General features: G+C 44.6%; 1 protein-coding gene across 1 annotated transcript; it reads right to left on the bottom strand.

Annotated features, from left to right (window-relative positions):
* Positions 1 to 2823: 2823 nt before the first annotated feature.
* Positions 2824 to 4115, bottom strand: smim32 (small integral membrane protein 32). Its single transcript, XM_080774061.1, has 2 exons — positions 3567 to 4115; positions 2824 to 3388 (listed from the first exon to the last, which is right to left on the bottom strand). Exon 2 carries the CDS (start codon positions 3348 to 3350, stop codon positions 3012 to 3014), a length of 339 nt encoding a protein of 112 aa, XP_080630187.1. The 5' UTR covers positions 3351 to 3388; positions 3567 to 4115; the 3' UTR covers positions 2824 to 3011.
* Positions 4116 to 17088: the final 12973 nt, after the last annotated feature.

The raw sequence follows: 17088 nt of genomic DNA, 5'->3' as shown, positions 1-17088 counted from the left end.
TGGGCCGGACCAGATATCGATACCACTTGAGACGGCAAATCTTACCTATACTAAATAGTTTATAAGGTCAATATAAGTAAATTCAAATATGATAGACTTTCCATAGGAGTAGCTTTTTATATTTTGTAGCCATTTTATTATTTTCCTCTATAGGCGGATTTCCATTGATCCCATAAAAGAACACAGCACATTAAAATTCATATAACACTCTTTTTGGACATTGTACTGCTCCTTTTTTTAAAATAAATTAAACATAACCTATGTCCAATTAATTATTTTGATTAAGTGAGTGTGGCCTATTTGGTCAAAGCTGAATGGGACACAGCTATCATGCGGTATCATGCATGCAGGCAAGCCAGGTCAACTTTAATGACCTGGCTTTTTAGTAAACCTTTAGTGACTTCCTCCTCCCATTGGAGACAGGTCGCTCCAATGAACTGCAGCGACCAATGAGGCGTCTATATTTTTTTATATCTATGGTATTGAACTCCAACCACCCCGTCAAATCAAACTCAGCTCCTTCTATGCAATGGTAGAGTCTGTTCTTCTATATAGCAGTGAATGCTGGACCCTGAAGCCAACCCTGCAGAAGTCTCTAGACAGGTGCTACACCAGAATGTTGCGTGCAGTACTTAACATCAACAGGAGTGTACATATACCAACAAGACCATGTATGAGGGAATACCAAGGGTGAATTGCAGCCAGGAGAATGAGACTAGCAGGACACTGCCAAAGACATCGAGAACTGACAGCCAGCAAAGTAGTGCTGTGAGAACCAACACGGGCACCGATCAAGAGGACATCCCACATTAACATATGTGGATGTACTCAAGAAAGACGCAGGAGCGCAAAGCACCAACGAGCTGGCCAGATGTATGGAGAACCGGGATGACTGGAAGCGAATGTGGAGGGCTCGTCTGAGGATGACCTAGAGAGAGTCATTTGCCCTTTTCCGCTTGGCACGGGTGACGTCCACTGAAGACTAGCGACTCTGTCCATACAGCAGACAGATTAATTGCTCCAACTATAAAAATTAAGGATCTGTTCTGTATAGTGTAGCACAGTGGTTCTAAAATGTTTTAATTTCAAGGACCCCCATAACCCTTATGGGTCCATTTGGTTCCATTTTGTACACTCTCAGAGTTGCACACCCGTAAGTGGCCCTGGATATCAGCAGCTCAGTGGCCTTGAAGTTAGGGTCTGTCCCGAGACTGAAAGGTCAGGGGTTTCGATCTCCAAAGGGTTGGATTAGGGTCCCTGTGACAGTGTGACATACTAGTCATGTCAGGGAGTGTACTGGTACTGTACATCAACCTGCCTCACACTACAGCAACAGGAGATAGGCTCCTGCCCTATGGGCCACATGGCTTGGCAAGGCTCAGAATATAGAGCTATTTAAATTGTGAGTCTTCAGTATAAAGTGGGGTGGGCAGATGACAAACTCACTTCTAAATCTAAAGTTGAACTGGAATGCCTTCTTCATGCTACTCTGCTCTAAAGAGAACCACCCTGTTGCCTTATACAAGCGAGCTGATGAAGCTATTGTGGAAAAACCAAAACCCTATGATGAAGGGCAGGGATGGTTGGAAACCAAAGTGGTTTTGAATCCAGTGTGGTCCTGCGGTCCAGTCCTACCAACCTCACTGGTTGATCTCCTTGTCACTGGAGAGCATGGACAAGAAGACGAAAAAGACTCTGACAAGTTCTATGAACACAATGACTGATTAATGTGACTGTACAGGGAAGAATACTGTAATGGATTGTGTGACTGTGAATTTTGTACTGCATAGTGCAGGTGTGTACTGCTGTATACTATTGTTCATACTGAGGATGTTCTTTGTGTGTGATGTTATGCTATATGCTATAAAGCAGTGGTTTTCAAACAGTCGTCCGGGGACCACCAGTGGTCCTTCAGGGGGTTCCAGGTGCTCTCCGGCTAAATGATGGAGAGTTGACCAAATTCACCCTTATTAATAAGAATAATAATTATTGTTAATAATTATAATAATTATATAATAATAATTGTTATTTTGATCAACAACTGTTATGTACCACTACCAACATCAATATAGCATGGAATTGTGGACAAAATCCAATCTGACAACAAAACAAGTTCTGGGTCTGGGAGGCTAAATCTAATCAAACGGTGGTCGGTGGCTCAAAATTAATGCCAAATAAATAATGGACCCTGATATGAAAAGGGTTGAAAACCAATACTATATATGGTTTGGCAGAGGGACACAGAGCCCAGGATTACATAAGATAATTGACACTGGGTGAAAAAACTGGTTTCAAAATCATGGGATAAACATTTTCCAGAAAAAAGAAAGAAGTATAAAACCATCTGTCTAGATAACTTATTTGTAAAGTTATATGCAATATTGTATTGTTACAGTACTTGTGATTATATTGTAATGGTAGCACTGATTTGCACACCAGCATGCCACAGAGTTGTCACTTTAAGAATAGTTTCACTGAGATCCTTGACCCTCAAAACATAGGTCTATAGGCTACACCTTATTTGTTCATTTTGTTCATATGTTTTATTTTGTCATCTGACACCCAAACCACTAGTGTTTATTTATTTTATACAATGGTATATGTCTCCACAGTGAGGCTGGAAAATATAGCCTAGCACTGCAGCCTACTACTATAGCCTACTGGTAGGCAGAAAAATGGCAACCAGAATAACCCGTTCTGAATGAAACTCCTCCCTATGCACTGGCCATATAGTGCAGACCTTTGGCTACAGAAAGAGTAATTTTCAAGATATTAAGTTAGACTAGAATGTTCTGCCCCAGGTAGTACCGATATGTAAAATCTGGGAAATTGGCCCAAGGACTAATAGCTATAGGCTACATACTTGTCAGTACAATGGGTCGAGAAAATCCGTCAAGGCAACAACTCCATCTGCGCCAGCAGTCCACTCCACATTATGGCTGGAATGCCCGGCCACAAAGTTATAAAGCGTAGTTCCAAAGTCCCGGGCTCCCGGCGCCAATGTTATCGGCCTACTTGTAGGAGGTCCGGGCCTCTCTCAGTGACCTGTCGTAGGGCATGGACGCGAAGAAAGAGCTCCGGAGCTGGCAGTTGATGAAGAACACGATGAGCAGCACCAGCAGAAAGAGAACCAGGCACATGACAATATAGGTGGCCAAGTCAGGCTTGTTGAACTCGCCCTCCCGTAGTCCTCCTCCTCTCCCCGCGGTGGGTCTGAGAAGGGCTGCCACACTCACCGAGCCATCGTGGGAGGTGTTCAAGGAGGCGGGGTTGTGAGTGGAAGTCTGGGCCATGACCACGAGGTTGAAGTCTGGTGCGTCGGTGGAATTCAGGAGAAACTGTCTCAGCATGGCACTCCCTCTGCAGGCTCACTGACTGCAACCTGCGACTGACAGGAGGAGAACACATTGAAATGTTATGGACACATTTATTTGATCGACGCAAGAGAATGCAGTGAATGGTCTGTCTGTAAACGTAAAATAATTTGGAGACACAATGACGCACAATTAAGTAGCCTAGCCTATTTTAGGTGATTTTTTAAGAGTGGATGTATATTGAGAACTTACTTTGGTAGGATATTGCTGCGGGAAGATTCCGCAGGTGATATCATCTGTAAAAGACGCAAACCCGTTTGTCATTCCCCCATTTCCAGATAGCTCCGTGTCACTTCTTTAGCCCCGGCGAAGACGCACTATAGCCTAGGCTACTGTGGAGAGACGGTGGGCTGATGAGTCGCTGTGCCAAAGGTCCATATGTCTCCCCCCGTTCTTAACAGGCCAATATCATTTAACAGACATGACCAAATCCATTATTTGATTCCAAATTAAAACTTATAGCAAGAGTCTAGACTTGCATTTTGCCCTGTCGTCCAATTTGAGATAAAAAATGATCAGCACGCAGCAATTGATGGTGTCACCTTGTTGTATCCGCAGGTTATTGTTGCTCAACTGAAGTTTAAAAGCGACTGCCCGTAAACAGACATTCCCTGTTCGGCATGCTTTGTCAGTGAAAACGCACTGTAGGCTACCACTAACTACCGCTAACCGCGGGCGCAAATTGGTCCTTCCAGTCCACTCCGAGTCTCCGAGTATGTTTTTATATCCGGAAATGTTGTGTTGAAGTTAGATCCCCGTCAGATCAAGGCTAGCTCCGAAAGGCATATCGACCGTTGTTGCGAAAATAAGAGAATGGGAGGTCCGAGGTTGGCTAAATGGCTAGAAAAGAGGAGACAAAAAAGCCAACACTCCAAGAGCTGCCTTCTACCCCGCCTTGGGATGTGCGCGACTGGCTGCGCGTCTTGAAGTCTCTCTCTCTCTCTCTGTGTGTGTGTGTGTGTGTGTGTGTGTGTGTGTGTGTATATATTGTTTTAAGTTAAAGGTCTATTGTTCAGGCTCTCCCCATCTCTCCAGCTCTTTTGCATAGATAGAGGAGATAGAACCTCACAAAGGTCATTATAGCTTAAATTGTATAGTGTTCCAGTTGCAGTTTTATCTGCTGTTTTTATTATTCATCACTTGAATCCTGAATCCTCTTTCTCCTGATTGTATCGAACTAAAATGCATTTTACCTTTTTGGCTGATGTATTGGTTTAGCCAGCTCAGTGGCCTTGTGGTTAGAGTGCCCAAAATGCTGCCTTGATCCTTGCTTGGCACTGAGCATCGAGGTTTGGATTGGGGGTAAATCCCTGCATGCGTCATGTTCAGTCATGGCTGGCTGGTGTGTGTGTGTGTGTGTGTGTGTGTGTGTGTGTGTGTGTGTGTGTGTGTGTGTGTGTGTGTGTGTGTGAGCACGCGCGCGCTTGCGTGCGTGCGTGCATGCATGCATGTCTCACTCTATGGCAACGCTATGATTGGGTGATGTGTGCAGATAGCCTGGTTAATAAAAAAAAATTGCCAACGGCTGATTCGGTCTGGTTTATTAACCAGGCTAGTTAATAAAAAATAATTGCCAACGGCTGATTCGGTCTGGTTTATTAACCAGGCTAGTGTGCAGAGGCCTGCCTACTTTCGCAGCCCAGTGACACTTATCGAAGTGGCCCACCCAGTTTTAATGTCTTTCATGCAGATGGTTTAACTTTAACATAACTTATACTACAGTGTAACTTGGTATTGTGTTTGTGTGTTTACAATTACAAGAAGTTTCCTAAAAAGCAATTCAAGGGGAAATACCACTTATTTTCAACATTCAACACTATGTCATTAATATACCTTTGAGCTGTTGTGTGGAAATAATAAAATGTCCCCCCCCTTCTGTGTTTCCTAGAACTGGAGGTCTGAAAAAAAACATTAACATTGTGAATTCACCATGTTAATGATTTATTTCAGACCTCCAGTGAATTGAATCATGGTGGGTCCTATTGTAAACAAGTGTAATGCTTTATGGTGTCCACTCACAGTTAACCCCGAACGCCCAGGGTTATTTAATCCATTACATCATAGCGCCCAGCGATTTATAGCAGTGGAGCACATTTAGCAACGGACCGGATGTTATCCCGGATGTGGCTGAAGTAGCTATAGATTTAGCCAAAACACTCTCGAGGCGATCGACAACAACGGGAGGTATGATTCATTCTAACGCGACTAGCGACAGGACCGCGGTGGGCCATCTAACACACAATCTTTAGAATTGGACGGAATGATTTAGATCAAGAGTTAATAACGTTTTAAGATTTTCGATCTCGTCGGCTAAAATGGGGGGGGGACATTTTCGATGACGTCCCACTGGAAAATAACATTGAGTGTACTGTGTTGCGCAACAGACGCTCCCAGCCTGTGGAGCAATGCAATCGGTTTTCAGCGCTGGGCGTTAATTTATAGGGCGGAGAACTCTGTCCTGTGTACTCAGGGTGTTAACAGTTTTTTTGTATAGAGTTGTACTTGAAATGTAGGCCTACTGTAATTCTGCAAACTGTTAATAAATCAATCAATCAGTCAATCAATTGTAAATCACATTAACATTGTGAATCACATCTTGATGATATCATCAAGATGTGATTCACAATGTTAATGATTTTTTTCAGACCTCCAGTTCTAGGAAAGACAGAATGGGGGGACTTTATTATTATTTCCACACAACAGCTAAAAGGTATATTAATGACATAGTGTTGAATGTTGAAAATGGTGGTCCCCAGGTTTAGTTTCCAAAATACGGCACTTAATTTGAGGTAAAGTGAGTACGAGGCAAGACACTTTTCTGGTTCTGTGGGGAATGTCTCACACTGGGGTGACTAAAACAGAACAGAGCTAGTCCAGTGTGTGTGTGTGTGTGTGTGTGTGTGTGTGTGTGTGTGAGAGAGAGACGGGAAGGTCATCCATTTAGCCTACTCTAGCGCATGATTCATTTGCACCTCTCTCTCTCTCTCTCTCTCTCTCTCTCTCTCTCTCTCTCTCTCTCTCTCTCTCTCTCTCTCTCTCTCTCTCTCTCTCTCTCTCTCACACACACACACACACACACAATCTCTCTCTCTCTCTCACACACACACACACACACACACACACACGGAAAAGAAAGTGAGGGTGAAAAGGGGTGGGTGGGGGATTCAGATTTTACGGGCCAGTTTCGAATTGCAGCTGAATTACAACAGTGTTCAACAAACAAATACAGTAGTACCTCACTGTGCAATATACTACACTGTGTTTTTATACTACTACTATTAAAAAGGTTTTCTGTAGAGCAGAGTCTAGCTGTATTTGCATGTCACAAGGGGAATTTAAATCCAGCCATGAGCTATATGTTTACACATGTGGAGGGACACAAGTCATTGTGACAGTTAAGGAGCTCATCGCCTATTATTGCTTTTTGGAAATCACACTCCCGCTACAGGCTTGTTTACTATGCTCGACATTGTCAAGTATTCACATGCACACACAAACGCAATTAGATACCTCAGGCCCACATAAACTACCCACTTTACAACTTGCACGCACGCACACACGCACACACACACACACACACACACACACACACACACACACACACACACACACACACACACACACACACACACACACTTGACCCAGTTTGTGTTGTTGCCACTATTCAAGTCCATGTGAGTACATTCCAGCAGGATATTTGAGAAATTCCAGGTTGAAGTTGGCAATAGACATGTATGCTCCATCCTGGTCATCAGGTGACCCAGAGAAAGAGGGAATGAGAGATTCAGAGAGACCAAGAGTAGCCTACATTAGGTGATATGGCATGGAAATATACTCTCCTTGATGTCTTATTCTGTTTCTTTTTTTCTTTTTTATATATTTTTTATCCCACGATTTTGTAACCCATTTTTCACCCCTGTGCCAATCATCTACTGTGATCCTGGGCTCTACCTCCGCCAACCTGGGGAGAGCAACGGACTTAACTCGTGCTCCCTTCATGCCTGAGTGTCCAAGTTGCTCCTTTACACCTGACAGGGGGAGTTTCCCTGGTTGGATGTAGCGCGTGGAAGGAACACGTTATTCCAACCAGTTCCTTTCCCCTCCATCAGGCGCCCCGGCTGGCCAGGGGGAGGCAGTTTAGAGACCAGGATTACTGCATGTTTTTGTGAGGGGGAGAACATGCAAACTCCACACAGAAAGGCCATTTCGCCAACCCCGCCTTCGGGTATGGGCACTGATGACGCGGAGGAGGAAACACGCCGCCAGCACCCACAGTGCCCCGAGCGGGAATCGAACCCAGGACCTTCTAGCTTATTCTGTTTCTTAACGTAGTCTTGCCTACGCCTCCCAGCCATTGTAAAATACCCGGTAACCTGAGACCTCTCGTGGCTTATTGCTTTAATCTCACACAATTACGGTCCAGTCCCTTCAAGCAAGAACAGGAGGCACACAATAAATGGAAAGCTGTTCCAACGACCAACCCGGAGCTGACAGCACTGGAAGTAAGGATGCCGGGACAAAATTGGCCTGTCTGCTGTGACTTGTTCCATGAAACAGTAATATGGTTCTGCAGCTTTCCTCAGCATGAAACTACATCTGCCGAACAACAAAGTCATTTCAGACACAGATGGGAGCCCTTCCCCTGGTGTATATGGTCTTTCTTCTGCTCTCGCTCTCTCTCTCTCTCTCTCTCTCTCTCTCTCTCTCTCCCCACCTCTCTCTCTCCCCCCACCTCTCTCTCTCTCCCTCTAGTAAGTAAACAATAGACTAATGTCCAGACAGGACTTGTCAAACTAGGGGGTTTTCATGATTCTGAATCCGTTCCAAGCATTAGTTTTGCACAAAAAACACTCCTTGGGCCGTCATCACAAATGTGATGAGTTCATCACATTTGAGCACATTTGGGCAAGTGGCCGTTTCTAGTCCAAGGAGTGTTTTTTGTGCAAAACAAATGCTTGGAATGGATAATCACATGCTATTGAAGGCAGAATGAATTTTAGGTATAATGTTGCCTTATTGTGCCTTAACAGGTTTTTGATGGTGGCCATATGGCCTCATGAATTTTCCCCACATTTTTGCGATTTACATGGGGGCTCAATTTGTTTAATAACCCTCCTAGATGACAAATCCATTGAGAAACGGACCATTGCTCTCCATGGTCACGGAACTTCCGTAAACGACCCAACTAAATGCCTGAGGCAGTTCCCGATGGGCTGGCAGCCTTAACACAACCCGGCCCATACTAGGTGATGCCACACTTATAAAGAGCCGCGGACATTCTCGGCTGTCCGCAACTTATTTTCCGGGTTTTTAGACAGCTGGTGGATGGAAATTAAGCTCCACCCCCGCGGCTGACTGTTGCGGAGGAGCCAGTGTTTCCACACCTGAGCGGAAAACGTCCGACAGCCGCGGACAGAAGAAGCTGTCCGCAGCTTCTTTTCCGAGTTTTTAGACAGCTGGTGGATGGAAAAGAAGCTCCACCTCCGCGGCTGACTGCCGCGGTGGACAGATTCCCGGAAACGCTCTCCTCCGTGGCAGTTAGCCGTGGGGGTGGAGCTTAATTTCCATCCACCAGCTGTCTAAAAACCCGGAAAAGAAGCTGCGGACAGCCGAGAATGTCCGCGGCTCTTTAGTAAGTGTGGCAGCACATAGAGCGTTTCCGGGAATCTGTCCGTCGCGGCAGTCAGCTGCCGAGGTGGAGCTTCTTTTCCATCCACCAGCTGTCTAAAAACTCGGAAATTACGTAAAACACAGCTTCTTCTGTCCGTGTTCTGTGTGTGTGTGCGTGCGTGCGTGAACACACACTTAAATGAAAACATTATAACAGAATCTGAATGAACAATGAAATACTAATGCGTCAGTTCAACATCACAGAGGATTTGAAAGGATTTAACTCACTCTAGTATTTTAGCTCTAGCCTAGTGTGAGTGGCGCTGTAGTCCCTTTGTAAATAGCTGAATGGCCTCTGTGTCAGAGAGCTAATCGCATGGGGCTGAGGTGTTGTTATTAAATGTCAACCGAAAATCCTCTCTCCCCACGCACGCACGCACTCTCTCTCTCTCTCTCTCTCTCTCTCTCACAAAATAACATTTCTGTCGAATTCACCACACCTTACACTGTTTTCCATAATTGTGTTCATTTTCTCCACTTCCACCACCCCTCTGCCTACAAAATAGTTGTTCCCTTTGCCAGCGCATCAAATGCCTTCTTTGCAAAGATATCAGACACTCAACAACAATTCAGTTAATTATCTTGCCAGAACACAAAATGTTGTTTCTCATCTCTGTGAAAAAGCGTCAGTCGCATTTCCACTATATTTGGATAGAGACAATGATCAGATAACACAGTTAAGAAATGTGGGAGAGAAATCGTGGATGACATGCAGCAAAGAGCCTCAGTTAAGATTAAATTCTATCCAGTAAATCAGCATTGATTGATTGATTGATTGATTGAAATCTTTATTAACAGTTTGCAGAATTACAGTACATTTCAAGCACAAACTCAATACAAAGACTGTTAACTGTGAGTGGACGACCCAATTAAGCCTTACACTTGTTTACAACAGGGTCCACATTGTTCAATTCATCAAAACATTTAGAGACAAACAAATAGACACTTCTATGTAGTTAAAGAACAGAACAGGAATTCATCATATAGGAAGCGAAAAGGGAAAAAAAGTATATATACAGTGAGGGGAACAGGGGGATAAAAGAAAAGAAAACGAAAGACAGAGTGTAGGGCGCCTGCACACAACACCATGCGTTGATGCCATGTGTGCATATGTGCAGGCACCCAACACCACGTCCATACAAAAACATAGTACAATCCATAGTACAAAGACAGAGTGTAGGGCGCCTGCACACAACAACATGCGTTGATGCCATGTGTGCATATGTGCAGGCACCCAACACCACGTCCATACAAAAACATAGTACAATCCAGATTCAAATTCAGCTTTTACAGAGGCCAGTTTCGAATTGCAGCCATCCGTAGGTGCCCTTTGAGAGCAGTTTTGAAGGAGCCAAGGGATTCACATGTCTTAATGACTGTTGGTAGGGCGTTCCACATTTTGGTCGCATAGGAGCGAAAAGAATTTAGTCCCTTGTTTGTGCCGAATCTGGGTTGTACATGGTTTGTTGCACTCCCTCTGGTGTTGTGGGTGTGGACTTCGTTTACATTAAGGAAGTATTTAGACAGGTACATGGGTATCTTGGTGGTGTATCTAATCTTGTGGACCAGACCCATTGCAAGATGCTGTACTCTGTCGTCGACCCTAAGCCATCCCAGCCTGTCAAAGTGGGCAGGGGTGAGGTGGGTTCGGGGGGTGAGGCCAAGTAGGAGCCTGACCAGTTTGTTTTGGGAGGTCTGGAGCCTTGTTTTAAGGGCCTTTGAGGTGCTGTGGTACCAGGAGGTGGATGCATAGTCAAAGAAACCTTGTACAAGGGCTCCTGTTAAGGTCTTCAAGGTGTTTTTGTCGACCAGTGAGGAGATCCTGTAGAGGAATCTTGTTCTTTGATTGACTTTTTTGATTACGTTGGTGGCCATCTTATCACCGGAAAGATTGGCCTCCAGGATGGAACCTAGGTAGGTAATTTGATCCTTCCGTGTGATAATATCATCACCAACTCTAACCAAGAAGCCATCTGCCTTTTTGAGATTACTATTTGATCCGAAGAGAATGGATTCAGTTTTTCCCAGGTGTAAGGATAGTTTGTTATCAGCGAGCCAGGTGCAGATTCTACCGAGTTCAGAGCTGAGGGTCTTTTCAACCTGCAGTTTGTTCCTGTCCGAGACCAGCAGTGCTGAGTCGTCTGCGAACAGGAACAAGTTGCAGTCACAAGCTGAAGTCATGTCGTTTACATATATTAGGAACAGTAAAGGCCCTAGTATGCTTCCTTGTGGGACGCCACAGCTCACTGGGAGGGGGGGGGGGACAGTGTTCCGTTCACTTCCACCATCTGTTCTCTCCCCTCCAGGTAGGATTGCATCCAGCTCACTGATGTGCTATCAAAACCAATAGCTTTAAGCTTGTTAACCAGTATGGAGTGGTTCACGGTGTCAAAAGCCTTTTGGAGGTCCAGCATGACCATGCCGCAGTATTTTCCAGCATCCACCTCGTGTTTGATGTGGTCGCTCAAATAGAGAAGGCATGTGTCAGTGGAGTGGGATGTTCTGAAACCAGATTGGAACTCGTACAACAATTTATTGATGTTGTCCGGAACCCCGGAAATGTTTTGGCTGTTTGGTTTAATTAATCCAGTTCCAACTGAACTGACCAACGGGACACTCAAACAGCTGTTTGCTATGTAGCTATGCTAGAGGTTTTGACGTGATGTTCACAGACATATCACAAAAATTATTAATTTCAATCGTATATGTTAGTTACCATGAGATTGACCTAACACGTATACATTTTGTTTCTTTATGTATTTGTTGACGTTGATGTTGGAGGCACTGGACTACGTCTAGTGCCTCACCACACCTTTCAGTCATTATAAAATACAACGTAACCTCACACCTTTGTGACTTGCTTTAGTCTACAGCCAATCAGCATGTGGTGTGAGCGAAGGGACGCTGACCTGCACGACCAAAGTAAAGTGACTGAAGTGACTGGAAACAAATAATATACCTTCAGGTTTGAACACACCTTTACTCTGTGGTCCCTCGCACCTGATGTTTGATGAGCTACGGTACATGAAGTTGATAATGCAAGTTCAGGAGTTGCAAGACCGTACCACCACCATGAGGCTTCCTCCTCTCAATGTTTTGTTGGCTGAATTATAGCTCGCACACACGTGTGCACACTCACTCACTCACTCACTCACAATGCAGTGTTGGAGTTACTTTACAATAGTAACTATGTAATCATACTACTTGTCCCAAGCTGGGCAATTAATTTTACAGCAGATAAAAGCTCTAAAAAACTCATTACAAACAGTAAATCATACATACCGTAAACAACAAAAGACATACGTATTCTGCTTTATAAAAGTATTGTCTCCACCAGGCCGAAGGCATGGGGAGAGAGTATGTTTTGCACTCCGTCCGTGTGTGTGTGTGTGTGTGTGTGTGTGATTATTTTTCTAGTTACATTTTGCTTTTCTCTCTCTCACTCTCAACTAAATGTAGCTCACTATGATATAAATGGAAAATGTTGCATTTATATAGCACCTTTATCCAAGGCGCTTTACAGAGATTGTTCATTACATTCACCCATTCACACACACACATTCACACACCGATGCCGGAGGAAACCACCTGCACCAACCTGCACATCGGTTCAGAGTCTTGCTCAAGGACACTTGCTCGCTCAATGGTACATTCCTGACCATGTTATCAATGTTAAATATGCCGAATTTATTTGGCCTTTCAGCATGCCATGCACAAGGAATTTGACTGATCTGTCTAGCGGTTGCACGATTATCTCAAGACAGACAGACGGACGGACGGATGGAAGGACGCACACACGCACGCAAGCGCACAAACATAATCTCCATCCCTGCCCTCAGCCTGGCAGAGATAATAAATGCAGTGTGCTGCCCCAGGATCCTGGTTAGCTTCCATTTAGACTGCATTTGAAATGTTAATATATCCATCCTGGGTGTTACGCATGGAATCAGTGGGGGAGTGAAACAGAGGGAGGGGAAGAAAACGACATAATGGGAGGATGGAAGTTGGGATGGATGGTGTGAAAGAAGGTGGCACCTCAGGTGAATGTTTCTTGTGAGAGGTTATAGGTGATGCATCCTCGCTCCAGTGAGCCATGCAACCTCGGCATGCGCCAATCCACCGCTGCGTCATTAGCATGCAGGCCTCTGTGCGGCTGGCTAAAATACAAAAACAAATGGAGATAGAAAAGGGTAAGGACTAAGGATTAAGGAAAAGACATTTAGGAGGGGAGGAGGGTAGTAGTTGAATGAGTAGGTGAGTGAGTAGGGAGGAGGCTGTGACAAAAAGGGGGGGTGGATGTCAGATATCAGATATCAGATATACAGTAAGGTGTCCTTAACAGGAAATCCCTGCAGTTTATCCTGGATTACTGTTTTTCTCTGAATTGTTTATACATCAACACTGGGACCTTGCCCACCACAATGGAAGGTGAACACCTGAAGCTAATGCATCAACAGTAAAGATGACTGCAAATCTCTAAGCAGAACTCCTTTGTTTTCCACACAAAGCAATTAAAAGTCTATTTATTTTATAAGCACAATTTTCATACTACATTTTATTGCTGATGACACATGTTCAAATACTGTACCTCTCAATATTTGTGAGAATGTTGTGAATCCATATCCTCATCCCCTTTGGCTTTCTGTATCTGTCTCTGTGCAATGTACAGCAACAGGTCATCATCACATTGTGGGCTCCCATCCAACAAGCGCACAGCTGTAAATGTTGCATTTATTTCTTCAGAAGAAAGTGTGCATCTCCTCCAACTTGTCGTATCCGTGGTCTTTTACATAACAATGTGCCATGGTGCATGGACACATAACTCTTAAAAGGAGTGGGTGACGACAGTGGGTGACGATTGGTCTATGTCCAAAACACATCCTGATTCTGAGATTAAATACAACCACTTTGTGCCTCCAAAAATAACTGTTTAAGTAGCGGAATTGTAGCTAGTAGTAAATAGGGCAAATATCCAGTAATTTTCCTTTCTTGAAATCAAATGAGTCAAAGCCTTTATCAAGCTATTGCTGCAGAGCATAAAATGGAAATACAAAAGCTATTTTTATCATGAATTGTATTATTATCATGAACACTGTGTACTTATTGGTTGAATACCATCTGGACTGAAGAGCTTTCCCAGTGGAAGATGACAGCTTCTTCTTCTCAAATCCATGTGGGCTGAAATACAGTCTCTGGAGCCAGGCGCGTCCACCATTCACTGTGAGTACGTCGCGACACCCCCACTCTCACAGATAGGTGATTTCATCCCCCCCAACTTTTGACCACCCTGTTGTTTTTTGCCCACTTGGACGTTACCAACAACTCTGTTTCCCCGGCCTATTTGAACGCCTATTATCCCATTTAAGATTGATTGAACGGCGACTGTAGCCAAAGCATGCCTACATGGGAAGTTTGGCCGGAAATAGGCTAAAAATAGAACAGAAAATAAAAATAAAACACTGTCCCCTCCCCACGCTCATCCCCCCCACCTTCAAATACCCTGTGACACCCCTGTCTGGAGCAATCGAAGATTGTGGAAGACATAGGCACCACACCTGCCCAAACTCACGTCTCAGGTATATGTCAGAGCATGAGATCTTCTGTGTTTGAAACAACCCAGCAAGCCGAATGGCCTCATGACGACGTTATGATGACATCCTCGACTCCTTCGGTGACGTCATTTCCAGGACGTCTTCACCAGCTGTAATAATAGAGCTTATTCTGGGCCAGACTAATTCGTCCAGGTCCTGACCGTGCCTGCTGGGAATGGAAGCACAATTATCTATAGAAATGCATCATATCTGTCTGTCTGTCCGTGTGTACGGCTGTAATGCACGTAACTCGAGAACCGTTTGCCCCACCGACGTAAAATTTGAGATCGTCAGACCCACGGTTGTCCAGAACCGCCGCAAAAGGCCTCTGCTCAACTCTGGACAGGACCCCTTCCCACTCAGGCTCCATATATGGAGTTGGCCTGTTCTGACATAACAACACTCTGCATGCCTGACACAGAACTCCATATGTACGTGTGTACGTCTGTAATCCACATAACTCGGGGCATGCCTGACACAGAACTCCATATATAGGAATAAAGGACACAGAGGGACAGATACAGAAATATCCATATATGGGCATAAAAGGGACGCAGACAGGTGGCTGGAATGGGTACTCTGACACGGGTACAATGGGCATTGCATAGCCGGGTGCACGGGGCATGGATCTCCAACTTCCATTGTTACTGACTCAGTGCACTACAGCCGGACACCGGTCTAGTTGCAGTAAATGTTAGCCAAACCTTCTTTTCATAGAATTGAAAGACCACCACCAAGGGGAAGCAGAGGCCACACCTTTACTGCAGAACAAGAAACTGTGATTTTACAGTACATGGCTGGTACTAGCCAATAATGCTCTAAGACTGGGAGAAACAGGGAAGAAATAAAAAACAGAGTAATGGACAGCATGATGTTCCTCAATTCAGTGTACTGTACATATCACCTTATCTTTCAATTTTGATAGTTTTTTTTTGTTATTAGCCCCTATTTTCTCTGATTTGCTCTTGGCTTTAATCGTTATTTTTGTCTCTTTGTGTCTTCGAGTACTTAGAAAAGCACTATAAAACACTATAGGGTTCGATTTGTGCGTGCGCGCGATCCTGACATTGGTGAGGTTGCATGGGGTGTCGGGTGTACCAAGTGGTGTGTGGGAGAGACAGAGATAAACAGAGGCAGCTAATATCTATAAGTCAAATTAATTACTATCAGGGTCACTAGGGTCACAGCCACCTTTGATACCAACAATATCAATAAGGGGGAGAGAGAGAGAGAGAGAGAGAGAGATAGGGGGGGAGAGATAGAGTTAGAGAGAGAGAGTTAGAGAGTGAGAGAGAGTTAGAGAGAGAGAGGCAGGGAGGGAGGGAGGGAGGGAGAGAAACAGAGGGGAAGACAGAGAGGCCGACAAAAAATAAACGAAGTACAAGAACAAGAAGAAAGGTGAGTCAGAAGATGAATGGTGTTCCAACAGTTATAGCTAGTCCATAAAAGGAAAAGAATCTGTCGTAGGTACATAAATATCTGCCGGCTGTATACTGTATTAGCAGTAGCCCCAGTGTGATTATTACGAGTTACGAGTGAGAGGCTACTTTCTGCCTCGTTCACACACACCACACGTACTACTGTATAACTGGAACATGTGTCATCTGCCTGTGTGTATGTGGGACATGTGCGCTTCGTTTATGTGCACGTTGTGTGAGGCAGGCGAGGGGGAGTGGGAGGGTGAGGGGGGGCAGGGCAGCGTCATTGAGAGTCAATTCTTCCATCACATCCAGAGGGCCCACGAGGATTGGTAAACACTTGGACCTTTCTTACCCCCCACAGCTAGCACGCCTCTCCGGCTACTCCATCAGCCTGCCAACTGCTCAAATGAGATATTGGCATTTCACAGCTGAGGGCTGAATCATAAAAGAGCTGGCGTTATGGCTTTTATGATACTTACAGGCATAGCTTCAGAGAAGTGTGTGTGTGTGTGTAGGATCCCTATAGTTTTGATAATATTACACTTGTAACAACGGCTATACAGTACCTTCAGTGATATGCTAGCAAGGTTGTAAGAAGGTGACAGCTTTATGGGGATGCCCGTTGAATTGTTTTAATTAAAGAGGCGTGTCTAATTGGTGAGGGTCTTTCTAGAGCAATTTCAACATGAGAGACAGAGGCATTATTGGGCAAAATGGTAGATAAAGGGGTAGCGAGAAGGCTGTGAGGGAGTTCACATACATGCATACATAACTATTAAAGCATAGCCTGAAGTACACACATTGACACTGATATCTGTATGTGCTGAATAAAATTAGAGAGCTCTAGACAGACAGGAAGAGTGTGTGTGTGTGTGTGTACACTGTGTGCGTGAGTGTGTGAGAGAGTTAGCGAGAGAGGGAGGGCTTCTCAGCCCACCTCCGTATGTGGGCAATCTTCTGTAAACATGTGCAAAAGCGTGTGGTTCTGTATGCATGCTTCTATAAAATGTGTGCATGTGAAGGGTTACTGCA

The sequence above is a fragment of the Protomyctophum bolini genome (assembly GCF_963924005.1).
Source record: "Protomyctophum bolini genome assembly, chromosome: 10".
Classification (NCBI taxonomy): domain Eukaryota; kingdom Metazoa; phylum Chordata; class Actinopteri; order Myctophiformes; family Myctophidae; genus Protomyctophum; species Protomyctophum bolini.
This window is presented reverse-complemented; position numbering and strand designations above follow the sequence as displayed.